General features: G+C 45.5%; 3 protein-coding genes across 8 annotated transcripts; 2 read left to right on the forward strand and 1 right to left on the reverse strand.

Annotated features, from left to right (window-relative positions):
- Positions 1 to 774: 774 nt before the first annotated feature.
- On the forward strand, positions 775 to 4,398 carry LOC119269640 (F-box protein At5g03100-like). 2 transcript variants are annotated; one of them, XM_037551525.1, is made up of 6 exons: positions 775 to 874; positions 1,404 to 1,539; positions 1,586 to 1,624; positions 1,730 to 2,593; positions 2,712 to 2,867; positions 4,042 to 4,398. In XM_037551525.1, the coding sequence occupies exons 2-6, from the start codon at positions 1,426 to 1,428 to the stop codon at positions 4,348 to 4,350; spliced, it is 1,482 nt and encodes a 493-aa protein (XP_037407422.1). In that variant the 5' UTR covers positions 775 to 874; positions 1,404 to 1,425; the 3' UTR covers positions 4,351 to 4,398. The 2 variants fall into 2 exon arrangements, with proteins under 2 accessions (XP_037407422.1, XP_037407421.1); XM_037551524.1 differs by lacking the exon at positions 1,586 to 1,624.
- A 1,775-nt stretch (positions 4,399 to 6,173) lies between these two features.
- Positions 6,174 to 7,917, forward strand: LOC119269641. 2 transcript variants are annotated; one of them, XM_037551526.1, is made up of 5 exons: positions 6,174 to 6,488; positions 6,599 to 6,695; positions 6,779 to 6,939; positions 7,016 to 7,369; positions 7,439 to 7,917. In XM_037551526.1, the coding sequence occupies exons 1-5, from the start codon at positions 6,312 to 6,314 to the stop codon at positions 7,673 to 7,675; spliced, it is 1,026 nt and encodes a 341-aa protein (XP_037407423.1). In that variant the 5' UTR covers positions 6,174 to 6,311; the 3' UTR covers positions 7,676 to 7,917. The 2 variants fall into 2 exon arrangements, with proteins under 2 accessions (XP_037407423.1, XP_037407424.1); XM_037551527.1 differs by having other exon boundaries at positions 6,177 to 6,488; positions 7,451 to 7,917.
- Positions 7,918 to 8,793: 876 nt separating this feature from the next.
- Positions 8,794 to 18,775, reverse strand: LOC119269642 (RNA polymerase II C-terminal domain phosphatase-like 2). 4 transcript variants are annotated; one of them, XM_037551528.1, is made up of 16 exons: positions 18,422 to 18,775; positions 17,700 to 18,170; positions 16,252 to 16,462; positions 15,560 to 15,717; positions 15,406 to 15,476; positions 15,210 to 15,315; positions 15,035 to 15,124; positions 14,658 to 14,706; positions 13,812 to 13,942; positions 13,672 to 13,725; positions 12,950 to 13,046; positions 10,869 to 11,077; positions 10,674 to 10,754; positions 10,096 to 10,161; positions 9,392 to 9,465; positions 8,794 to 9,205 (listed from the first exon to the last, which is right to left on the reverse strand). In XM_037551528.1, exons 1-16 carry the CDS (start codon positions 18,758 to 18,760, stop codon positions 9,193 to 9,195), a joined length of 2,220 nt encoding a protein of 739 aa, XP_037407425.1. In that variant the 5' UTR covers positions 18,761 to 18,775; the 3' UTR covers positions 8,794 to 9,192. The 4 variants fall into 4 exon arrangements, 2 of the variants coding, with proteins under 2 accessions (XP_037407425.1, XP_037407426.1); XR_005133680.1 differs by lacking the exon at positions 8,794 to 9,205 and adding an exon at positions 10,495 to 10,561; XR_005133679.1 differs by lacking the exon at positions 8,794 to 9,205 and adding an exon at positions 10,407 to 10,561 and having other exon boundaries at positions 9,404 to 9,465.
- Between the last annotated feature and the right edge of the window lie 5,721 nt (positions 18,776 to 24,496).

The following is a 24,496-nucleotide window of genomic DNA, read 5'->3' on the forward strand; positions in this document are numbered from 1 at the left end:
AGCAAATCCGCGCCACCACGAAAAGTAAATTTGTGCCTCTCGCTAAAGAAGAAAAACACGTGTTTTTCCTTTTCCGAGAGGCATGGTCGTGCATCTCGCGGAAGTGCCTCCACTAGAAGTAAATCTATACCTCTCACGGAAGGAAAAAAAGAAAAAAATCATTTTTACGGAAGCAAATTTGTGCCTTCACAAGAAGTAAATCCATGCCTCTCGTGAAAGGAAAAGAAAAAGAAAACATATTTTTTCACTTTTCAAGAGACACGACTGTGCCTCTCGTGGAAGCAAATCTGTGCTTTCACAAGAAGTAAATATGTGCCTCCCGCGAAAGAAAAAATGCATTTTTTCACGCAAATTTTTTTTTTATTTTTTTGTTCTAAAAGCTAAGAAAAACCATGGAAAAACCGAGAAGTCAAAAGAAACAGAAAACAATTATCTAAAAGCCAAAAAAACACATAAAAATAAAAAATAAAATCCAAAGGAGCGACCAGAGCGCGTCAAGTGGCGCGCTCCCAGCCCGCCCCCAGTGCCCCTTTTTTTTGAGGTGAGGTCTTCTGAAGGAATATTCCTTTTTTTGACACATATGGTAAGCAATCCAAACAATTCAAAAAAAAATTAGGTTTTTTTAAGTTAGCTGCTCTCAGGTTATTGGGTTGAAAGGCGTGCGAAATTTTTATCTCACATTGCAATGGTTATTGAGTCGAAGGCCCATTAACAAGTACTCCGTCTCTAAAGAAATATAAAAGTACCGGCCGGGCCGAAGCGAGCGAGCAACACCCAAATTCCAGTTACTCTTTTGGTCTTTCCATCGTCTTCCTTAGCCGGCGACTTGCGCGCAGGTTTTCCTCCCTTCCTCGGCGACTTGAGGAGTGTCCAGGTTTCCCCTCCCTCCCTCCCCTCTTTCTTTCTGGCCCTGGATTCGTTTTCGTCGCGTCTTACACGGCTCGCATCTGAATACCGATGGGTCCGAAATTTTTGCAGTAAATCGATTGTTCCAAAATCGTATTGTCAGATAGTGTACTCAGATCGACTGGTATTTTGGGAGCGGCGGCCCTCAGATTAGGTTTTGCGCCCAACGTTGAGTACTGGAGTAGTTGTTTGAGATGGGCTTCTCCTAGCAATTACCATTGTACTGTATTCTTCAGGGTCAGTAAAGAAAAACTACTAGTGTTATTAATGTGCACTCTCCTGCTAGCATGCTCTGATGCACTACGGGCATTTGACCCTGCTCAAAGAAAAGTTCATCCTAATGGATTGGATTGGATTGGATGTTAATCAAACTACCGGCAACAAATGTTCAGATGAACCAATTAGTTATGCAAAAAGTTGATTATTTAGAATAATACTCCGTGCTAAGGCAAGCCTCCTTTTTTGCTGGGCTTTTCATGATAACATGATTATTGTAGATCTAGCAATTTTACTCCGGTGATGAAAACAAGTGCCCCCGTGGTTTGTGGGCAGGGACCAAGGATTGATCGTCGTTCCATAAAACCTTTTAAGATGACAAGATCCAAGGATATTCAGCTTCACCATCTACCTACAGTAAGTTAATTTCTTGCATCTTTGTTAATGGGCCTTCTTTTTTCAGGCAAGGGTGATAATACTTGTTCCTCACACATTAATTAAGGTAGAAAGAACTGAGACTTGAACATGGGTGCATTACATGGTATTTTTTTGGTGGCTCAACCACATTGATGAGAGCCACTGATTTGTTTTCCAATTCCTTCCGCAGGATGTACTGCGTCGTATACTATCACAATTGACAATGAAAGAAGCCATGCGAATGAGCATACTATCTAAGAAGTGGAGAAGGCTTTGGAAATGCTACCCAAAGTTAGTATTCACCAGAGCCATGATGTGTCGCAGTAACGCCACGACAGGCCCTGCAAAACCCTTGCGGACAAGGTTTATCAGGGGGGTCAACAGCATCCAGCGACAGCTCAAGTCATCCAACCTGAATAAGTTTGTGGTCAAGTTTGCGCTTCGCAAAAGGCACACACCTCACATTGATAGATGGGTCAATTTCTGTGCCTCGTCGATGGCGAAGCATGTTGTTCTCGATTTATGTCCAGGGCCGAAAGGCAGTACCGACACAGATGACAAGTACAGTTTCCCGCTGCATCTTCTCGGCGCCTCGGGTGGTTCTTGCGTGAAGTCTCTTAGTCTGGGGTTCGTCTATTTAGCACTGCCTCCTGATCACCGTGGATTTGCAAACCTTAAGAAGCTCTCTCTGGAAATAGTTCATGTCACAGGGGATCTCGGGCGCCTGCTCCCAAAATGCGCTGTTCTTGAGTGGCTAAGCCTCACCAGGTGTAGACTGGACGAGCTAAGCATAGGTGAGGAACTGAGCAGGCTCCGTTGTTTGCAGGTCAAGTACTGTATGCTGCAGAAGCTGCATGTCCGAGCTCCAAACCTCGCCATGTTTGTGTTCGCTGGTCGTGTGATACCTATATTGCTTGGTGAATCTGTGAAGATTTCAGAGGCGACGGTCGACTTGGTCACATCCTCGGACTGCTTCAATTACGTCTTCACTGATCTTGTCGATGCTCTTTCGCATGTTCCGTCCCTCTCCATAGGCTTCCGAATTGAAACCAAGGTTTGTTCGTTAAATACTGGAAGGTGCCTGCCTTCGTGATCCAGCTTCCATTTCTTTGTGCTTTATGAGCAAGCCATTGGCTCATTCTTGTTTCACTGCTGCCATGCTTGTCTTACAGGTGATAAATTTTGTGAAAAATCGGACCATGCTCACAAATCTGAGACGTCTGGTCCTGAAAATCGATATTGTTGGGTCGCCGGAAGTCACTGGTGGGATTCTTCGTTTGGCCTATCTGTTGGAGTTAGCCCCTGCTTTGGAAGAGTTAGTACTCCATGTAAGTGATCTCACATTACCATGGAAAATTCTAAAATGATCTTGGGTGCATTTGGTCAGAAAACAAATGGAAGTTTGGATATTTTTGTGTGTGGAATAGATAATGCTAGATGTATAGTATTGAGGAACTGTCGGTGCATGTGCAATGTTTTGTGCAAATATTGGCAGGGGGCAATTTCGGTCCTAGATTTACTACCTGCATCGGCGAATTACTTTATATACATATTTGTGTTGCACGCCAATGTGCTGCAACTTGATGAGTTTTTCACATTGGAAATGCATGGTATTCATATTTTCTTAGTAATAGATAGAAGTGGATGGTTAGTCGATAATTCTCTGAGGCTGGGTTCATCTACTCCCTGTGAACAGTAAAATCATTAGAAATGGCCAAAAAAATCCTGATTTTTTTTGTGGTGCAAGATGATTGAGTGCGTGATACCCGTGCCAAATTTTGTGAAGTTCGGACATTTGAAGAGCCCGTGGCAAAAAAGACAAAATGACCTCCGAACAATGTAGAATTCAAACTTTCTCAGAGGCCTGATTTTTTTTTCCTGAGAGCTCTTCAAATCTCGAAACCATATCAAATTTGGCACAGACATCACGCACTCAAGCATGTTTCACCACAAAAAAAAAGAAATTTATATATTTTTTATATATTTCTAATGAATTTCATGTTCACTCCTGGGCTCATCTAAGCCGGGGAGCCAAAACGCTGCTTCTCTGGTTAGTATATTATATTATTTCCATGCTCGAATCTCAACAAGGTATCATATTGTGAGATTCTTTTGTCTAGATGAACCTAGATTCACCGTCAGATTTCTCAAAAATATATCCATTACTATGCTCTAGGTTGCATATTGGAGACTGTTTATTTGTCTAAAACGACATACAAAAAAGGAACTATACATCTATGAATTTTTCCTGAAATTTTCTACACCCTAAATGTGCTAGTATTGAATTGTCTAGGACTCTTGGGTGCATGGAATAGATTTTGTTTTTCCGTCATCCACCTTCCGCTATATAAATTTCTCAAACTTGTCGCCCTTTTGCCATTTTCTTCTTTGCGTTTTTCATGAACCACATATGGGATGCCAAACACTTAATCAGTTTTGTTGGCTCTAAATAGAATACTTTTCTGGTTAAGTATGTCTTAACACACCAATACAATCATGCAGATGCATTGTTTTGACTCGGCAATCTATGGTGAACCAAGAGAAGATGCCTACCAGCCACATCCTCACCGTCATCTCAAGACTATCAAAATGACGGGGTTCTATGGATTACTTGGTCAGGTTGAGCTAGCACTCTACCTTCTTCGGAATGCGACTTCTCTCGAGCGTATGATCATAGATCCGGTGGTGAGGAATAATTGGCCTATTCCACCCATGGGTGGAGCAAAGCAAGATATAGACCGGGGCACGTCGATTGCCCTCAATAAACTTTCGAGGCAAGAGTTCAGAAAGGTCCTTGACATTCTGTATTAAGGGGATATGAAACTATGTTGCAGGTGTATTCTAAATTATTTGTTTTAAGGAAGGAGAGATGCCAATAGATGTTTTTTTTTTAAAGGAGATGCCAATAGATGTTTGTTTGAAGGAAGGAGCTCAGGAAATGCCGTCCTTACCATCTGTCAGAGAAATAGGAAACTGAATCACAGCTGTCTATCTTGTGTTTATTAGACTAGATGGTAGGAGGGATACTTGCTAATGCTAAGCCATGGACAAAGTCTGCATGATGTCATCATCATATAAGTAATAAGGGCATCTCCAACGTTGGTCCTTGGACACCGGTGCCGGAGGCCTCCATCCAATGTTGACCGCATACATTTCAGCAATTTTTTAATGAAATTCGTGCAAACAATACGGATTTCGTATAAATCAGACGACATTCATGCAGACACAACGGATTTTCATTGTATTTAGAACATACAAAAAACCGTTTCAACCCTAAACCTATCCTACGACGGTCGCTGGCGTCCAAGCCCTTGTTATTCCCTTCCTTAGACCGCCTCCTTCATCCGTCGTCTCCATGAGCACCGGCGATAAGACTGGTGAAATGAAGCTGCAGTCTCCGGCGAGGAGTAGAACATGGGAGATGGACCGGCCCACATGGGACATAAGGACATGTCGCCTCCCATGCCATACTCACCATCAGAGCAGTCCGCGCCTTGTTCGTCGCCAGTGGACGTGAGATCCACGATGAAAATGGTGGCGCCAATGCTCTCGTCGTCCCATCGGGCCGCCCGAAAGTTTTTCGGCGGCGCGTAGGAGCGTTGTTCTCGTCAGCAATCGCCTGTAGTTGTGCCTCTGCGGCGGCCGCTTCCTGGCGAGAGGCTGCTTGAGCGCGGGCGGCCTCGTAGCATGCTGCTCTGCAACGAAGTTAGGGTTCGCCCGCCACGACCTCCTCGCTCGTGCGCTCACCGTCTATTTGGCCCTCTGCCATTCGGTGCTGCTCTAGGAGGAATATGTTGTGCCGTTGTTTCTCCTGCGTCTTCTGGAACGCCGACATAGGCGCCAACGCAACCTGCTCCTCCACCATGACGGCATTGAAGTGTGTCTGCACCTGCTCCATGGTGAAGCCGGCATGCACAGACGCGGGCTCCGGTGCGGTGCCATCGGACCCCGTCTCCATCGTGGGGTCGTTCTCGTCGTCGGAGACCTCGGGCGAGCTGGCCGGCATGAAATGAACTATTAATAATGTCCTCCAGGCCGATCAAAGATCTTCCAAATTTCCTTTGAGTTTACATCTGAAAAAGCAGGTGAACTTTTGAAAATTGACATCTGAGCACGGGCACTTTCTGACTGTTAATTTGAAGTTAAAAAAACAAATTTGTATGGCTTGAAAAATTCCAAAATTTTGTGTGCATGCACGTGCAGCAGTGCAATATAACGTGCCAAAATTTCACTAATATACGTGCTTGCATGTGAGAGATACAAAAACGACAAAATACATGCAAATTTGAGGCCAGTTTTTTTTTCCGCTTTTGGACTGAAATTTTGTCTCTTTCGTGCAGCGTACAATACAACGTTTTTTCCGAACGAAATTCCACACATATGTAGACCACATGCATGCGTATTCATGTAAAAAGATTCAAAATAAAATGCTCCGTTGCCCCATGTTCTGAAACTCCGTTTGAGTGAACTTTGTACTACTGCCGGTTGGGACCGACTTGGCGGCCTTTGCTTGCCACGCAAAGAACGGCGGGAGCTGATGACCGGGCCTCTCGGCGCGCGCGGATCCAGACGCGAAACCAGGAGGGCCCCGCCCCCGCGGCCTAATTGCTTACCCGGCAGCAGCAGCCACCACGGCCACACACGCACCCGCGCCCGCCGCTCCCCAGAAACAAGCACGGCCGCAGCACAGCCAGCGTTCACTGACCACTGTGCTGCTCAGCTGCCGCCCAGGCACTCTGCTCCCGAGGAACGCGCCAGGCGCCGGCGCCGCCATGGAAGCCGTGGCGTGCCGAGGAGGCGTGGTGCTCGCGCGGGCACGTCCCGGCCACCGGGCCCGGCGCCACGGCGTAGGCGCGGGACCCGCCACCCGACGGAGGTTCCTCGTTGTGGCGTCGCCCGGAGAAACCCCCTCCGCGCCCTCGCGCAGCGCCGTGGCGATCGCGCAGGAGGTAATTTGCTCCGAAATTCTTGCGCCAGTGCCTCACTGGCTCTGCTCTGCTCTGCTCCCGCGCAATCACGCCAGCTCTTCTCACATACGATATCCGTCGGCTCGGCGCAGATCGCGCAGGCTGCCGACGAGGACGTCGCCTCCGTCAGAGTTGTGCTGATGATGGCCTTCGGCCCAGCCTCGCCCGCAGTCCCGCCGCCCACCGACGGTGAGCTCCACATGCCACAAATCTGGTGTGATTTATGGCGATCAGGAGACCCATTTTGACTGCCTAGTGCCTACCGTCGCCAGGTCATGCGAGCACGGTGCGCGTCACGTTCGTGCTGGAGAAGAAGTGCGCGTTCGGGCAGCGGTTCCTGGTCGTCGGCGACGACCCGGCGCTCGGCCTCTGGGACCCGGCCAAGGCGACGACCCTGGACTGGTCGGAAGGCCACGTCTGGACGGCGAGGGCGGTAATCTCCCCTCCCCTCCCAAGTCCCAGCCAGTCACTCACATTCTTTCACTCTCACCGTCTTTGGTCTGGGCTAGGATCTGCCAGCGAACAGGCTGGTCGAGTTCAAGTTCTTGCTGCAGGACCCCTCCGGCCACGTCCGCTGGCAGCACGGCGGCAACAGGGCTCTGCAGGTAACCGAGGCCTCGAGCGCACTGGTCGTGTACGAAGACTGGGACGACGCCGGGTGCCAGGAAGTGTCGGAGGCGGCATTACACCTGCCGATCGGAGCGGAGGGGACCGACGCGCTGCTGCTGGCAGATGATGGCCGGACCGATGTCGACGATCAGGCGACCTACGAGGGCTTCATGCATGCCGAGAAGGCACGTGCGGCTGCAGAAGCTTCTCTGCACGCGGACACGATGTGGCTAAACGGAGCGAACCGGCCACAGGTGAAATGGATTCCCCCAACTCTCATTTCGTTGATATATGATCATAAGACTGCTTCATCCTAGCTGCAGTTTACCTTGCAGAAAGATGAGAGGATTCCAGAGGTGCTTCGCAGGAGAGCAAACATGGCGGCAGCACAAAACGGCGGCCTTGCTTCTGCCGGAAAAGACGGCGACGACATCATCTTGTACGAGGAAGATGCGAACAGGCCGGCCAGTATGTTCGAAAACGACATGGTCTGGATCAGGAAAGCCCTCCAGGGGTTGCTCCGGAACCTTGGCTTCCACATCGGCACAACAAAAACATGAAAAATAAGATCCTGTGTACGGTACAGATCATATAATGTTTCTTACTGTATTTGAGAACCATTTTTCCTTTTCACGATGCGTGCAACCCCGAAGGAATGAGATTGCCCGGAGCTGCAACGCAAACAGTCGCTGCACGCTGTTGCCGGTAGGAACTCCTCCAATGGAAGCTGTTAATATTGTTATCAGTGGTTTCGACTTCTTATCTACTTATTTCAAACAAGGAGCAGATGCGATTGCTATTCCGTCATGAGTATAGCTAGAAGTAATACTGAATATAGAAAATTGCGGCATTTCGGCACCCATATGGTTATTGTAAAACAGAACAAGGGCGATTTCGTAGGCGTACAATCATGGTCTAGTAACATGTACTCGTGTCTATCCTTGTAAGGGCGTGGACAATGGTTGATAAAATAATAAGTATTATCCTACGTCTGTCACATAATATATATGGCAATGAAATATGTTGTACAATGAATTATCTCTGTCTTATCATTAGTAACTAGATATACCTAAATATGAAGACCGGTTTATGACTTATGACTTATGAGGGTGGTTGTACCCCGGTTCATCAAGAGTCAAACTTTAGCTTTATCATATGTGTGTCTCGTAAATGGGGAATATTGTTTCGGATCTTATGGTGGTGACTTCATCAATTTCAAGACTCGTCTACTTATAGAGGTAGAATGTGTGTCTTTTTATAAGGATGAGTGTATGTGCATGTATATGACAGTTGTACTGTGCTTCTAAAAGAAAATACTTGGACATGTAGTGACAAATATTGTTGCTAAGAGATCGTCCTTTAACTACTAAAAGAAAACAAGCATTTTCTTCTAGGTTTTTTATCCTTCACCGCAGTGTTTATCCTACCTGACATTCACCTCAACGTGACATTCGTAATATAGTAGTGTAGATATTATTATCCTAATGAGAGGTGCTTAGAGAAATAAATCATTTTTCTCTCAAGCATCGATACTTATTTATAGAGAACAGGTGCCTAATCAAGAGATGAGCACTAGTGCTTGAAAAACAATTTATTTTTCTAAGCACCTTAGATTGTAAGGAGCTTAGACCAAGTTTGCCTCCTGTGCGATCCAAAATCAGCACAAGCACGACCGACAGAGAACATCACCACCGCTTATGAACATATAAACTTTGAAATCAGCACGAGCATTCCAGTTTCAATGCCCCTGAACAATTTACAAGCAACCGCATCCATCAGGCAAACAGTTACTATTCACGACTAATCCTACATTCCTACCTGTTTACAGCCAACTACGCCAGCATCCTACCGAGATGACTACGGCTGCAGTTGTAGTTGCCCGGAGGCAAAATAGTCTCCGAGAAGATTCTCCGGCGAAGGTGGTCACAAGATTCGACGGAGCACCACGTCCCGCTCTCCGTAATGCCACTTCCAAAAGTTGCCTATCCGAAGGCTAAAGGTGTGCTAATGGCTGAGGGATTGATTCCACATTCCACTTTCTTTCAACTCATTTGGTTGGGGCCAGCGGGTGAAGAAATCAACTGCTGCATCTACAACAAATATAGAAACAGCAGAATTTGTAAGACGGCACTGTTATTTCGAAAACAATAGCATCTCAGAAAGGAAAACTGGTTCTAGCACTAAAACTAAGTACTACACACTGAAACAAATGCTAGGTTAACTCAAAAAAAAAATGCTAGGTATCCAGAGCATGCTGTTCTATGAACAATAATTACCTTATTGGTCTCAAATGCTTCTTAATCTGTGGGTCAGTGGTTGTTTTCAAGAACCTCAGCGCCTCTTCTGCCGCCTGAAACAACATAATGTCCCAAAAAACAGGGGATAACTTTTTGTTAGAAGATGAGAAAGTCACCGCACTTAACCTAGTATAGTGGAGCACAAGAAAATAAACTAGATGAGCCATCCATTCGTGCAATATGCCATCATCTAAACGTACTAGTGAGTAGTGACTGAACCATTTGTGGAGTGGGCCCCCAATAACTGTGCATACACTAAAATTCTAGGTACTCCCTCCGTTCCTAAATATAAGTCTTTTTAGAGATTCAACTAGATGGACTACATACGGAGCAAAATGAATGAATCTACACTTCAAATGCATCTATATACATCCGTATATGATTCATAGTGAAATCTTTACAAAGATTTATACTCCCTCCGTTCCAAAATAGATGACTCAACTTTGTAGGGAGTAGAAGGTTGTAAATATTTCAATCTACTCCCAACTTATACCAGGTTTTATGTCCAACAACAGAATGTCATCTAGACATATGCATACAATGCACAATCTTTGAAATACTGCAGATGTCATATTGTGCCATATCAGTGCATTGTCTGATGCAAAAATACTTTAAAATGGCAAGGGCACAAAAGCATAAAAAAGCCATGAACAAAAAGGGCAGACCACTAGGAAGTATGGTACCTGAAGCTTCGCGAAATCTTTGTTCACACCAATACCATTCCCAAGAATCTGTCCCGCTAGTTCAACCTTCAAAATATTAACAACTGCAATGTTAGCTGCATTAACAGGCTCACAGAAGGTACATACAAATGCTTATTAGAGACTATCAAAATCAATTTGGTTTACTATAGACTCACTGGGAAGTATAATTTTCAAGTAAGGATTAAAATATTTAAAGTTTGAAGGCATGGCAATCAGGTGGAACCAACAAATAAAAAGCAGTATAAGCCAGGTTGAAAGAAAGTTGGAATCTGAAACCGGTTTGGTCCAACTTTGAAGACACCAGTTTGTTTCAGTGAAAAGGTCGTCGGCCTTCTGGCTTATACTGCAACCCTTTAGCAGACCCAGCGGATCATTTACCAATACTGGCAGCACCCACCGGCGTCCAGCCAAAGACAGGTACTGGGCACAGCCGCACAGATGAGAACTGGTCACAACTGTAACACTCAGGTACATTGCAGTATAAGCCAGAAGGCTGACAACTATTCTTGTAGAACTTTATAATAGCAAGAATATATTAAGCTATTAAAGTTAGTAACCTGGAAATGGTATTCTTCATTGGTTGCTGAGCCAGGATTCCGAACTTGATCTCGAAATACTACATGTTGATCCTCCAAGCACTAGAGGCAGTGAAAGCACATTAGAATTCAATGAGGCAAAGAATAAGAGTACATCACATTTAGAAGGTACAGTACATCAGAAATTGAAATATCAGGTGTAGCATCATGTCTTACAAGTTCTCTAATAAGACTTAATACAGAGGGCAACCTATCCACATTTGAATGATCCTTCTGTTCTGATTTACTTCCAGATGGTTCTTGCATGGCAGTATCACCATCTGAATCCAGATCGTCTTCCAGAAAGCCATTTCCATTCCTAGAAGACTTGCTTGTGTCTTTGTTAAGAACTCCAGCGATAGGAGCAACATATGACAAGTAATTGCCTACATGTCAGTCAGTTCAGAGAATTTAGGAGAAAGCAAATTTCTAGTCAATGAACTAGAACAAAGAAATATTCAGTGTATTGCACTATGGAACATTGAACTCATCGTACTGGTTCAAGTAGGTTGCCAAACTACAAAAATGTTCGTTTGCATCACCAAAAACATTCAAGTGAATGATGAATCAATGAAGGTCATTTAATAATGCCAGCCTGCTTATAACAATGAAATGCAGTGCAACCGAGCCAAAAGACACACAGGGCATTCCAACACAGAAATAACACTAAAATAATCCACATAGTGGACGGGTCAGGCTGCAAATACCTCCCTCCCCACATGTCTGTCCATGGTTAAATTAAGAGATATGTATCGCTTAGTAGACCCAAAGTCACCAACAGACACCAACAACTTTTTCCCACCCGAAGCGCAGTAACCTGTCGGTGAATATGAAACTGGTGATGGAAATCCGGGAACCCCCAGCCAAGTTGGGTGTTTTGCAACCACCTCCAACATTAATGCATCATAAGCAGGCCCAACCTTCCATATCAACCAGATGTGAGGTGAGAGCAATGGGTCTGGCTTTGTCATGTCCAGAGGTTCGCCACATGTGAGATGAGAGCGATGTGTCTGGCTTTGTCGTGTCCGGAGGTAGGCACGATGATGAGGCAAGGGACAGGGAAGTTCGTGCGGGGCACAGGGTTTGGAGATGCAGCGGAGTCAGCACAACGATAGGGGGGAGGGGGGCTCGAGAAGAAATTGGATTGAGATTAGGATAATCCACTGACAAATATATAAGCATCGGAGTACCTCCGTGTGCCAGTGGCATTGTCATATCATCATCCTAACCGGATTGGCTATTAATTGGCCTTCAAATATTCACTTAAACACCTTTTGTGGCCTAAACATGCATAGCGGGAGTATGGTCACCTGGTTGGATCAATGTCAATGTGACAGGTCTGCTGACCTCCAGCGTGATTTACTCGCAAATTTTGTATGCAAAATGCTCAAAAGTAAGCAGTCATTGTTTTTACTGGAAAATCAATACATGAATTGTAATGCAAAGCTGAAAAGTGAACATGCTAGGACCTGTCTATGCTACTAGTGAATGATAACCCAGTCTGCCTTCATTCACCAGAAGAATGAATGATGCTTGCGCAGCTCTCTAGCAGTTACTGACTATAAAATTAGTTTGGTGCCCATGCTGGTGGTGTTAAGATGCAGGAATATTTTCTTATGGTGGTATTAAGATATATAGAGTTCATTTTCCATGTCCCTACGCATTCATGTTAGCAAGACCAAGGTGGATGGCTCATTAGAAATAGCCAAATGTGGTAATTGGTTTATTAGTGAAGGATTGCTTGGAAATTACCTGAGCTGTGTGTGTGTCCACAACTACTCCCTCCGTTCCAAATTACTCGTCGCAGAAATGGATGTATCTAGAACTAAAATACATCTAGATACATCCATATCTGCGACAAGTAATTTGGAACGGAGGGAGTACCATTTTTGGTAATCTTGAAATATGCAAGGGACATGCACCCATTTACCAGTATTGAGCACAAACAATGAAACTCATCACCAGCTTTTCATTATGTTGCATAGGAGTGCAATTTGTACACTTGGTTTGCACTCTGGAAGACAGGTTAATGTGCATGTGCACCAGATATCCTGAATGATGAATAAGTCAAGATCTCCCTACAGGATGTTTTCCATAGAAGCAGTAGAGCAAAGGACATCATTTTAGTCATTTTACTTTCTCAGGTACACTCTCTAACAATAGAAGTTGAATGAATGCAAAGATAGCAATAGGGAAAATAAAATGATTCTTGTGCTGACAAGCTTACATAATTCAAGACGTAAAGAATATACACTCACTTTGCAAATTTTGGAGAGCTTTTTCAGCAGCTTGTACTTGAGCTTCATCTCTTGTTTTTCCAATGCCATTTCCAATTTTTTCATTACTAAATAGAACCTGGAGAAGCGCATGTACAATGAAGGTGAAAGAATTAAGCAGAAATTTGGCAACATTGCTTATATAAGTCTTAAGACAGCAAGCGGACAAAGAAAGCTAATTGAGTTCCTGTCAAATTAAAAAGCTAATTCAGAGCAGCTCTAAAATAAGGTGGAATCTAGAACAGATAGTCTAAGTAGTTCATTCACCAGCATCTACTCACTCCATGTATGTAGGGCAGATTAGGTTCCACTAGGAAAAGGCTTCACAGACTCCATCAATACATGGTTCATATTATACAAAATCACAATGACCAGTAAGTACTTTTGAAAACAAATCTAATGATACCAATTTTGTGTCATAAAACCACATATTAACAAAGTAATTCTTGGTCAAAGACTCGACTTACTGAAACCTAATATGCCCTACATAAAGGAGTCGAGGGAGCAGTATTGAACATCTGGATGATCATCAGATCATCATGAACCAAACCACTACAATAAAATTAAGGTTTGAGTATTAAGGTAATATAGCCCATTATCTTCTGAATTTGTCACTGTCTGGGCTCTTGAGTACAGATTCAAACCAGGTTGTTGGCAAAATAAATTGGTATTACTGTAATCAGTTACAAATGTGAAACACCAACCTCAACAGAAAATTGTGTAATTTTGCTGGTGCTTACAGTAGACCTAAACTCCACCTATATGAAGCAAGAGCAGGGAATTAATTCAAAAGTCAAGAACAGGAAAACCAAACCTACACCAAAACATTAAGGAAACAACAAACCTTCGAATTGCATAGTCGTCCAATTTCTTGCAATACCGTGACAAACAAAGAAGGGACAATTGCCATTGAGCCCCCATTGGGTTGCACATTTGAACTGCCTAGAGTTCCCCGGATTGCCACTCGTGCATCATCTACACCAAAAGGTTGGCATAGATTCCATTTCAGAATGTATGCAGTGAAATAAGGTACTAATTCCATTTCAGAATGTAGATTGTATTTTGACTATCCAAGTATGAGCTTTGACCATTAGAAAATACTCCCTCCGTCTCAAAATAAGTGACTCAACTTTGTACTAAGTTTAGTATAAAGTTAGTACAAACTTGAGTCACTTATTTTGGGACGGAGGGAGTACCTTTGAAGATGAGTCCTATAGTATCAATTTCTTGTAACATAGCCCACATATTATTGGATTAGTTAGTGGTTAAAGTTTGAATTTGGGTAGTCAAAATACACCTTACATATTGAAATGGAGTGATAACAGAACTACTTGAAATGCATAATGATTGGTATGAAAGACAGATGAGCAGATTCCTTAATATGCTTAACAAGATGGCTCTGAACTTGTACATGCACTCCTTTCTTTTTCATTCTTAATAAAATGTTATTGTGGGTTCCATTCCTGGTTCCTAAAAACTAAATTACTAACTGAAGTCACAACTCCTAAATTTGAGTAAATATAAATATAAGACAATATTTAACTGACCATTTGACAGTACAGTAGTCTTCCCTTGGCAAGAAAATGTATATCCTCAAAATGAAAATACCAGACTAATACAAGACGAGGAAAGGCCAGCAAGAAAAAGGTCCAAAGGCAAGTGACCAAAATAAATACAGTATTAGAAGTACCTGATGGACGGATTGATGACGATATCTGTTTTTGGTCCCCCTGATATGCCTGAAATAACATTTCACGTTCATCCTTAAAAGTTCATTCCAAATTAAGAGCTTAATAAGGGCCATTAGTCCAGTTTGGACTAATGTTCTTAAATAAATAAATATGGTCCAAGCTCAAGCCAAAGTAGGGCTTACTTTATTTTCAAATGTCACAAAAGGTAGGTTTTATTGATAATTAAGCAAGCAGCATTCGAGCAATCATATGATGCCACAGAACAGTGCTTACCCATAGCAAATATGGCATCATTAGCCCATTTGCTGTAAGTAGAAGAACAAGAAAAGGTTTCCTATCAAACCAATTAAAGCAGAAACATCGCATCAAAGCTTACCCGCCCATTCAATCTCTTCTCTACTTCAGTTCCACTCATACCCTCAGGTATAGGGGCAGGATCTTTATTGCTTGGTGGAAAATTAGGGTCCTGGGAAGGAATTAGCAGACAAGCATAAAGCTTCAAACGACATAAATGCTATACATATACGACATGAAAGTATCAAGAAGATTACCTCGGAGACTAAGTAGTCACCGACATCTGGAGCATAGGGAAGATCCAGTAACTCATTTTCGTACAATAGTTCAAATACTTTCTTCAGTAGATTTTCATCAAATTCCCTTTTTTATCAAAACAGAGATAATATTAAAGCTGTAAGTATGATATCATCAGAATGCATAGATTGTATCTCAATAACGATTTATACCAACCTGAAGAAACCACCACGAACATTGCAAGCAACATTTCTCGCAACACAGAGCACTGGAACAGCGTTTGCCATCTAAGATATGCAAGGAAATACACACATCATTCCAGCACAGCAATAATGTTCAACAGAGAACATGTAAGCAACAAAAGAAATACCTCGGCTTGTGGGGCATAGTATGGAGCATAGGCAGGGACGACATGAACTCGATGCTGATCTTTCTCATCCCAAACTTGCAGCCTATCATCAATCACCATGGCCATCTTTGGATGGCATCCTCCTTCTCTAAAAACATGCTGCAGGGACTTCTTGGAACCTGTCAATGAGTAAGATAAGTGGCTAAGCAGGTGAAATTATAACAAACATGATCAAGAACTGAACCTGAGGCTATAGGAAGTAAAGATTGTACCGTTCCATCCACACAATGGTGGAAACTAGCAGTTTCACTGGAAACAAGAATGCAGACAATGTAGCACTAACAAATGGAACTACTCAAGATTACTTTATTTGAGTTCATAACTTATAACCGTACAAATAAAATACAATACAACTGAAGCAAGCAAACTAAACACACAACTGAAGCAAGCAAACTAAACACAACTATATGTACACACAACTTTGCGTTTCTGCAAATCAAGTAGTAGCACCATCATTCTAACAATCAACATTTTGGAAATCATTATGCAGAATTTCTTGGTACTTCTAAAAATACAAGGCATACATTCGGATTGGGCATTTTACAATGACTAGATTGTGTTAACGATGATGTTTATAGAACCGAGCAATGCTGAGACAGTAGAGCACTGCACAATAGCTCGAAAAATTAAATTTCAAACTCTTGAAAACTCACCTGCTTTTACACATACTACACGATCTGAAAGATTATTCAAGCTGATCAAATTGGCTTCTGGATCAAGAAGTCTCCATATCTCAAGAGCATAATCTCTTTCAGCCATTGTACACACATAGACCTCAAATCTTTTGCGTCCCTTGGCAGTTAGGTAACTTCTCAAATCCTCCCAGGCAGGCCTTAGCTTCACAAAAACACTGGTATCGCGAATCTACGTGCAATAACATTGAAATGGGTATGAGGATTAGTAAAAGGAAAACAAAGTGCAAAACGCTGAGGCAACTAAAAGAATAAAATCTAATCAATGTCTTTATTCTGGTGCATCAGAATATAAAAGTTTGTGGAGAAATTAATGTCAACCCCATATCTATATCAATATTTACAGACCCAAAGGGGCAAGATCCAACTAATCTCGGCCATCAATTCATGTGAATCCGACGACCAAGATTGCTTCAATGGTGAGCGCTCAGCATATTTAGCGCGCAATAAATATTATACCAAATATCAATATTAGCAATAATCACATAATTATCATATAATTAATATCTTACCTAATATCAGCACGCAATTAAATTCTACCAAACATCCCTCAAAAATATATTCTACCAGATATGAACGTGCATTGCACGTACGCACTTACTGTTTTAATCAAGAGCCCATATCATGAGAGCCAAGTAATATGCAAACTTCAATAATAGAACATAAAGTTTTTTTTTGCTGAAGACTGCATATATAAAGAGCATAATGTGTTTGCTATCTAGATTCTAGGTCAAAGGCCTAACATTATAGGTTGCCTAAAACTCGTGCTGCTTAGTATACTTGTTACCATCCCTCAGGTTGTTAACTCATTGCTATATTTACCGAATATGCAACACATCCTGCATACAAAGAGTGTTGCAATTTTTGCACCCAAACAGTTCGTACATGCCTAAACACATACTACCTCCATTCCAAAATATATGACGTTAAACGTCATATACTTTGGAATGCAGGAAGTAAATAATGAACTTGAGCATGCACACTTTTACTCAGAAGATCAAATACTGCAGCAATTTTACAATACATATACAAACAAATTAATGCTAGAAATCATCCATGGCCTCACAATCGAACATAAAAAGTCAGGTTGTACCAGACAAATGGGAACCCATCTATATACTCCCTCCTTCACATATTAATTGACGCTGAAATGGATGTATCTAGCAGTGAAATACGTATGGATGTATCTAGCAGTGAAATACATCCATTTCAGTGTCAATTAATATGGGACGGAGGGAGTATCATTTTCTCCAACCATGGCATAGGTTAGAATGTAAATATATTCTTCTGGATAAACTGTAAACCTCAATGGCCATCCCACCCCACCCAGAAGAAAAAACAGCAGCAAAAATTGAGTGATATACGAGCAGCAGAACAGATACTACCTACCAAGGTTAACTAATTCGTACCTCTGGATTGATGCGGGTCAGAATAGCATTCCTCTCGGGCAACCTGATTACAGGCCGAACAAGACGCTCCTGGACACCAGGCATAGGCTGAACCTCCTCCTTCTGGGTGCCAACAATTCTGCCATTGTCTGTAACAGTGTCTGTGTCAATGAACTCCTTGAGAAGCTCCCTGTCCTCAATATACCGCTTGATTTCTGCAGACATCCCCGCTACCCTGACAGGGTCATCCTCAATGTCCATCCTACGGGAAAGCATCTCGATCCGGCTCTCAAAGGACCTCATCGTGTTAGCAACGATGAGGGTCTCATCAAGATCAAACACAATAGCAAGGCAGCGGAGGTTGAGCATCCCCACGGACGCTGCATAGAGCCCAGCCCGCACAGAGCAGCACCAGAAGCACGGCACCTTCTCCACCTTGCTCGGCATTGCCACCAGGTGCAGCTCCTCGTCTCCGACCACCACCACCGCGCTCTACACAACCAAAAGGAGGACAGGATTTTACAAACCCTCTCCCAAATCTACCTAACGAAATTGTACACCCTAAATAATGTGGAAAATGCTTCAATCCCTAGTAAACGACCCGCGATTCAGTAATAATGGAGTAAATAACATTCAGCGGTTGGTCGCTGATTTCGCTTCGATTTGAAATGGGCGTGAAGGGCAGGCATACTCGTTGTTTGTACGAAACGAAACCGTGGGGGGCGAGGCGAGGCGAGGCAAACCTTGTACTCGTTGAAGCAGGTGAGGTAGAGGCGGTGGAGGCTGGGGTGGGGAGGGAGCGGCCTGGCCTGGAGCTTGCAGCGCACGGAGAAGGGCGCGATGGTCTGCAGGATGGCGAGGGGCGGGCAGCGCTCGCTGGCCGGCGAGAGGTGGCTGATGCGGATCTCGTTGCTGGGGAAGGGCAGGGCGCCCTCGGGCCCGGGCTTGATCGGGAAGACGTCCGCCTCGCCGAGGAACACGTCGCCGTGGAACATCCGCATGCTGGCGGCCCTGCCGGGCGGGGCCGCCGTCGCGGAGGCGGAGGCGCCGGGCACGGGCAGCAGCGGGGAGGGGCGGAGCATCGCCGTCGCGGCGCGCGGGGCGGGGAATCGGAGGGGCCGGGGAGCGGGTGGGGGCAGGGGGAGAGTGTGAGAAGCCCACGCCCGGCGTGTGCGCGCCCCCGCTTCGCCTCGGCGGACGCGGAGCCGCGGGTTTTGGCGTTTGGGGGGGAGGGGGCGGAGGGGAACTGGGCGAGGGGTGTCTCTGGGTGCGCTTATATAGAAGTTTCGGGGGCCGGGGTGAAGGAGGAGGGTTCCGCCCGCTCGGTCCGGCCGCCGGGTCTGGGTCTGGGTCTGGGTCTGGCTCCGGTCGCTCGGACCGGGTCGGGTCGCGTCGCGCGCCGAGCCTGGGCGGGGGAGGGACGTCAGTGTGTGGGCTTTGCGGTGCCGCGTGGGAGCCACTGGGACTGCCTCGCTTTCTTCTGACTTGATGCACGCGGGCCATGCCCCTGCCTAACGGGACTCTTATCTAGCATGTGTCCTTTTTTCTCGAATGTTTTTTCTTCCTTTTTATCCTCTCTGTTTCTTTTTCTCGTTACTTTTTATCCGTCGGTTTCGTAGCGGACAGAGGAATCATGCGGCGGTGGATAACGAGGCCGGGCCTTTTGGGCCGGCCGGAAATTGGGCGGATGATAGCCAGTTGACATAAGATGATGAAACCCTCCACGAGTTGTCGCCACGTCTCGTCTCGTGAACATCCTGCTAGAGTTGTCCAGGCACTGTTGCTGTTGGTGTGGAGTTAGGCCAACTCCACCGCGCGATCCCAAACGGACGTCCGTTTTGTCCGGATTCTATCCATTTGGGTAGCGATTTGAGGTCGTGTCCAGGCGTGTCCTGAAATGCGGTGGCCGTGCGCTCACCGCGCGGACGCATCCTTTTGCCCTATTCTGTTCGTCAGGACCCAAAATGCCCAAATTTTCATCAAAACTAGTTTACAACCCAAATATTTGTATGAAAATTAAAATAGTTTTGCAACCCAATTAAAATTGTCTTTAATAAAATATTTTTACAACCAAATCGAAATTGTCTTGACTAAACATAAAATGGACCAATACATCTATTGGTTGCCAATGTGATCCACACGTGCTCAACCAAGTCATTTTGAAGATTCAAATGAGAGTGCCAATCACGCATCTCACGATGGAATTGAGCAAACTGTTCAAATATGGTCGGGTCTTGGTGCAGGGGCTCAATATTTTCACCTTGATAGTCAAATCCTTGGTCGAAGATACTCTCATCACACTCGTCCTCGAAGATCATGTTGTGCATGATCACACAAGTAGTCATCACCTCCCAAAGCTTCCTTTCATCCCATGACAGTGCAGGGTTTCGAACGATACCCCACCGGGATTGAAGCACACCAAAAGCACGTTCCACATCCTTTCTAACACTCTCTTGCATTTGAGCAAATCTCTTTCTCTTCTCACCTTGGGGTTTCAAGATTATGTTCATAAAAGTTGACCACTGAGGATATATACCATCTGCTAGATAGTATCCCTTATTGTAATGGTGGCCGTTGATCTCAAAGTTGACAGGTGGGGAGTGGCCTTCTGCAAGCCTCGCGAAGACTGGAGAACGCTGCAGCACGTTAATATCATTGTGAGAACCTGTCATGCCGAAGAAAGAATGTCATATCCAAAGATCCTGTGATGCCACCGCTTCTAATATGACAGTGCACGCCTTGACATGCCCTTTGTACTGGCCCTGCCAAGCAAATGGACAGTTCTTTCACTCCCAGTGCATACAATCTATGCTGCCAAGCATGCCTGGAAAGCCTCTAGCTGCGTTGGTCGCCAACAATCTCTCTGTATCAGCGGCAGTTGGCTGCCTCAAGTACTCTGGGCCAAACACCTCGATCACAGCCTGGCAAAACTTGTAGATTAACATCAGACATGTTGTCTCACTCATACGCACGTACTCATCCACCAGATCGCCTGGAATTCCATATGCAAGCATGCGGATGGCCGCGGTGCATTTCTGGTAAGAGGAGAATCCAAGCTTGCCAAGGGCATCCGTCTTGCACTCGAAGTATGGGTCATGAGCAACCACTCCCTCTCGGATACGATTGAACACATGTCTTGCCATTCGGAAACGGCGACGGAATTTATCCGGCTTGAAGAGCGGGGTGTTGGCAAAGTAATCGGCATAGAGCAGGGCGTGCCCTCTCTCCCTATTTGCGGTTCAGGTTGGGAGCACGGCCAGGGAGTGACCCCCTGTACCGAGGAAGCTGCCGTTGAATGTGGTCGTGAACGACCAGTGCAGCCACCACAATATCTTCATCATCCGACGACGAATCATCCGATGAACAAAGAAAGTGATGGAAGAAAAACTCGTCTCCACTGTCCATACCTTTGTGGGCAAAATGCCGAACACCTTGCGGGCGTGGTGGCGAAGATCACCTCGACGCAGCAGGGGTGGTTGCCGGCCGGCTACTGGCCGCTGTGGAGCTCTCGTCAGGAGCTGCCGAGGACGCCGTGCTACGTCGCCGGCGGTCATGTCCCCTCTGCGGCCGGCAAATACGTCGACGGCCAAACCTCCGATCGACGGCCAAAACTACGGCCACAGCACGGGCGTGGTGGCGGCCATGTCGAGAAGTGGTTTGGTAGGGACGGCCGGAGGCTGCGCGGTGAGGAGGCGGCCGGAAAATAGCGGCGGCGCCGACGGCGGGGCGGGGCGAGAGAGAGAGGGTGGAAGCGTTTGGGAACGGAGGGACTGCTAGTGTCCCAGACAGGCGGGCCAGGGGGGACAAGGGCGTGCGTCCAAGCCGTCCGCGCGCGTCCGTTTCACCCCAAACCGAGCGCAAGTTTGGACCGGGGATGGGTCGAAAACGGATGGAATCCGGACATTTGTCCGTTTGAGGCCGTGCGCTGGGCTACGCTATTCGTCCATTTTATCCCAAACGGACGGGGGCGGACAGGATAGGGTCGCGCGGTGGAGTTGGCCTTACAGACTTACAGTGCTGCGCTGTTGATCTTCGCTACAGTCCAATACACTGCCAATCCCCAAAAAAGCAAAATACGGTGGCAGTCTAATATTGGTGTGACTGCTCGTACCGCGAGTCGAGGGCGAAACTGCACGGAAAGAGCCATGGGGCAACAACGATTACGTGAGCGGAGGGAGAGGTGGTCTACTCCAGGCTGGATCGCTTAGCTGGTCTGATCAGTGACGAAATTCTTTGGAGCCAAACAATCAGTTGTTTCATTTTTCTGCGTGTGACTCGTGACTGGACCCGGTGAGTGGCCAGTGATTGGCAATACTACCAAGTTTTATGAATAGCAGCCGTGCAGTTCGGAATGGCACCATCATGCGGCATGTCGTTGAATGCTCGGGCCCACCGTGCCAGTGATACAGCCACGCAGGCTCGTCATGGAGATGTGCGCGGAGCTCACAAGGTAGCAGGCATCGAATGCCAAGGACGCACGCGAATTCAGTTCAGTTTCTAGTTTCTACACGCCTTGGTGCTACACGGTACGAACTCGTCAGAACTGATCAACTGAGGGTAAATAGAGTAGATGAACTGCAAAAAAAAACAGAGCAAGAGGGGGAATATGAGCACAAAAACCGAGGCTGGGGTTACAAGTTATGAGGAGAGGTGAAATTCCGAGTGTCAGAAAAATAATACATTAGTGAGACTGGCTAGAAAAGTACAAATTCTACACCCGAAAATAATAACATGATCAACCGTTTCATTTTTCTAGTCATGTTATTCTTGGGTGTATTGACCTGTTTTTGTTTTGGTGCAACCGTATTGAGCTGTTTTTGTTTTGCTGCAAACTAGTATGTCTAACGAGTAGGGTGTTTCGGTGCCCAGGCTTATCTGCATCCGGTTAGAAAAAAATTTGTAAAAAATTCAAAATAAATTCAAAAAAAATTGTGCGGTAGACAATTTGATGCGTGGGACCCGCTCCAAATGTTGAGTCATTTGGATATCTGAGCAGCTCTCAGCAAAAAAGACAAATCAAACCAAAACAATACATAAACAGTAAATTTTTACAGACCCTCAATTTGTGTTTTTTTGCTGAGATCTCCTCAGATGTCCAAATGATTTGAAAATCGGAGCGGACCTCACGCATCAAATTTTCTACCACACAAGAATTTTTGTAGTATTTGTTTTGATTTTTTTCGTCAGTGCGGGTGTAGATGAGCTCGGGCGTAGAGATGGATTTTCGATGTCTAACCATATTTCCAAATGATTATAAATAATAACATGATTTTGGACTTCGTGTCACGACAACGTAAAGTGCGTGCATGATTGTTGCACTTTGAGATTGCCCATAAACATGTCGTAAATTCTCTATACAAAAAACATCGAACCTAATTTAGAATGATACTACTTACAATTGCCCAAGGGTGTGATGGCGGCATGGCGCATTTTCGGTGGCCACCGCTCTTGCGCGCCATGTGCCTTCATAGGCCCTGCACCTAGTCTTTCCTTATTCTCTTCGAAAGAATCTGGTCTTCTTCCCCCTCAGACCCTTGTGTGCTTCTTCCTCAACTCTTCTTCTTCTCACTCACCTCTCTTCTTTCATCCATGTTAAATGTGATATCGAAGTAAACAGGTGACGTTGCAAGGCTATGCCGATGTCAGCCCCCCTCCCCCCCCCCACCCACGCACACACAACCACCTTGGGGCCACCATTGTTACAACCCGCTACTCGTTAGTTCAATTTCTAGACACCTTGATACTACGATGTACGAACTCACTAGAACTGATGTAAGGGCATATTTATCCCTGAGTGGTTTTTGGTGATTGATGACAATGCATTTACGGACTAATCGTGTGCATTGAGCATTTCAGATATCTCATGTTTAGGCACAAGACAATTTGTTGCCCCTCGGAGTCTAGTGAAGACGGAGTTTTCCCTACGTTTCTTTTCGGTGGATTTGAGTCATAGGAAAGTCGTACTATTACGAGGGGGTCCGCTTTGGAAAGGTTTGGGTGGAATCATCACGTACACATCTGTTCCTTTTGCACCACCTTTCCTTTGCATCTTTGGAGCAACTACTGTTTATCCGTGTCTCTGCAAAATGAAGGACTCCTAGTGATTGTTGTGTTGTGGCATGCGGTAGTACTGCTCATGGGAGATGTAGTACCGTAGAGGCCCACGGTAGTACCGGTCGGGGGCGCGGTAGTACCGCAGGCCCTTGCGGTAGTACCGCTCCCCGGGCGCGGTAGTACCGTGGCCTCGGGCCGAGCACAGTAGCACGAGCCGAAGTAGGGGAGGATGTATTTTTTTACATTCGCGCCCTACGTGGTAGTACCGCTCCCTGTATGCGGTACCGTATCGGAGTTTTGCACAGACTGATACTCAGCGGAAGTAGCCACAAATGTATTTTTATTCGTCTGTGCTTTCCCGGCCCAGACAAACCCTGCCTTGCGGTGGTACCGCAAGGGCGAGCGGTAGTACCACTCCGGCGGTTCTACCGCTCTTTGCTTCAACGCAACAGGGTTGGTCTAGCTCCTGTCGCGCAAGCGGTAGTACCGTTGTGCCCCACGGTAGTACCGCAGGCCCTTGCGGTAGTGCCGCATGTCTAGTGTGGTAGTACCGCATGTCGCTGGCCGAGTAAATGGGTGGCGGTTGGATTTGTCCTATCGCTACATAAGGAGAGTCTTTTTCTCCGAGTAGTCTACCTCTTCCATCTGCAAGTTCCATTGTTGTTCTAAGCTCCATTTTCGCCCGATCTCTCTCCCTGGCCAATCAAACTTGTTGATTCTCTAGGAATTGGTTGAGAAGGCCTCGATCTACACTTCCACCAAGA

Source organism: Triticum dicoccoides, chromosome 3A (assembly GCF_002162155.2).
Source record: "Triticum dicoccoides isolate Atlit2015 ecotype Zavitan chromosome 3A, WEW_v2.0, whole genome shotgun sequence".
Lineage (NCBI taxonomy): Eukaryota > Viridiplantae > Streptophyta > Magnoliopsida > Poales > Poaceae > Triticum > Triticum dicoccoides.

Excerpts from the sequence above, each read along its gene's own strand:
- LOC119269642 (XM_037551528.1), bottom strand. The coding sequence starts at position 18,760 with ATGCTCCGCCCCTCCCCGCTGCTGCCCGTGCCCGGCGCCTCCGCCTCC. Across the intron at positions 15,125-15,209 it reads GTGACTACTTAGTCTCCGAG|GACCCTAATTTTCCACCAAG; the intron begins GTAATCTTCTTG and ends ATTCCTTCCCAG. Across the intron at positions 14,707-15,034 it reads AGAAGAGATTGAATGGGCGG|GCATATCAGGGGGACCAAAA; the intron begins GTAAGCTTTGAT and ends ATGTTATTTCAG.
- LOC119269640 (XM_037551525.1), top strand. The coding sequence starts at position 1,426 with ATGAAAACAAGTGCCCCCGTGGTTTGTGGGCAGGGACCAAGGATTGAT. Across the intron at positions 1,540-1,585 it reads AGCTTCACCATCTACCTACA|GCAAGGGTGATAATACTTGT; the intron begins GTAAGTTAATTT and ends TTCTTTTTTCAG. Across the intron at positions 1,625-1,729 it reads TTCCTCACACATTAATTAAG|GATGTACTGCGTCGTATACT; the intron begins GTAGAAAGAACT and ends TTCCTTCCGCAG.
- LOC119269641 (XM_037551526.1), top strand. The coding sequence starts at position 6,312 with ATGGAAGCCGTGGCGTGCCGAGGAGGCGTGGTGCTCGCGCGGGCACGT. Across the intron at positions 6,489-6,598 it reads CCGTGGCGATCGCGCAGGAG|ATCGCGCAGGCTGCCGACGA; the intron begins GTAATTTGCTCC and ends GGCTCGGCGCAG. Across the intron at positions 7,370-7,438 it reads ACGGAGCGAACCGGCCACAG|TTTACCTTGCAGAAAGATGA; the intron begins GTGAAATGGATT and ends TCCTAGCTGCAG.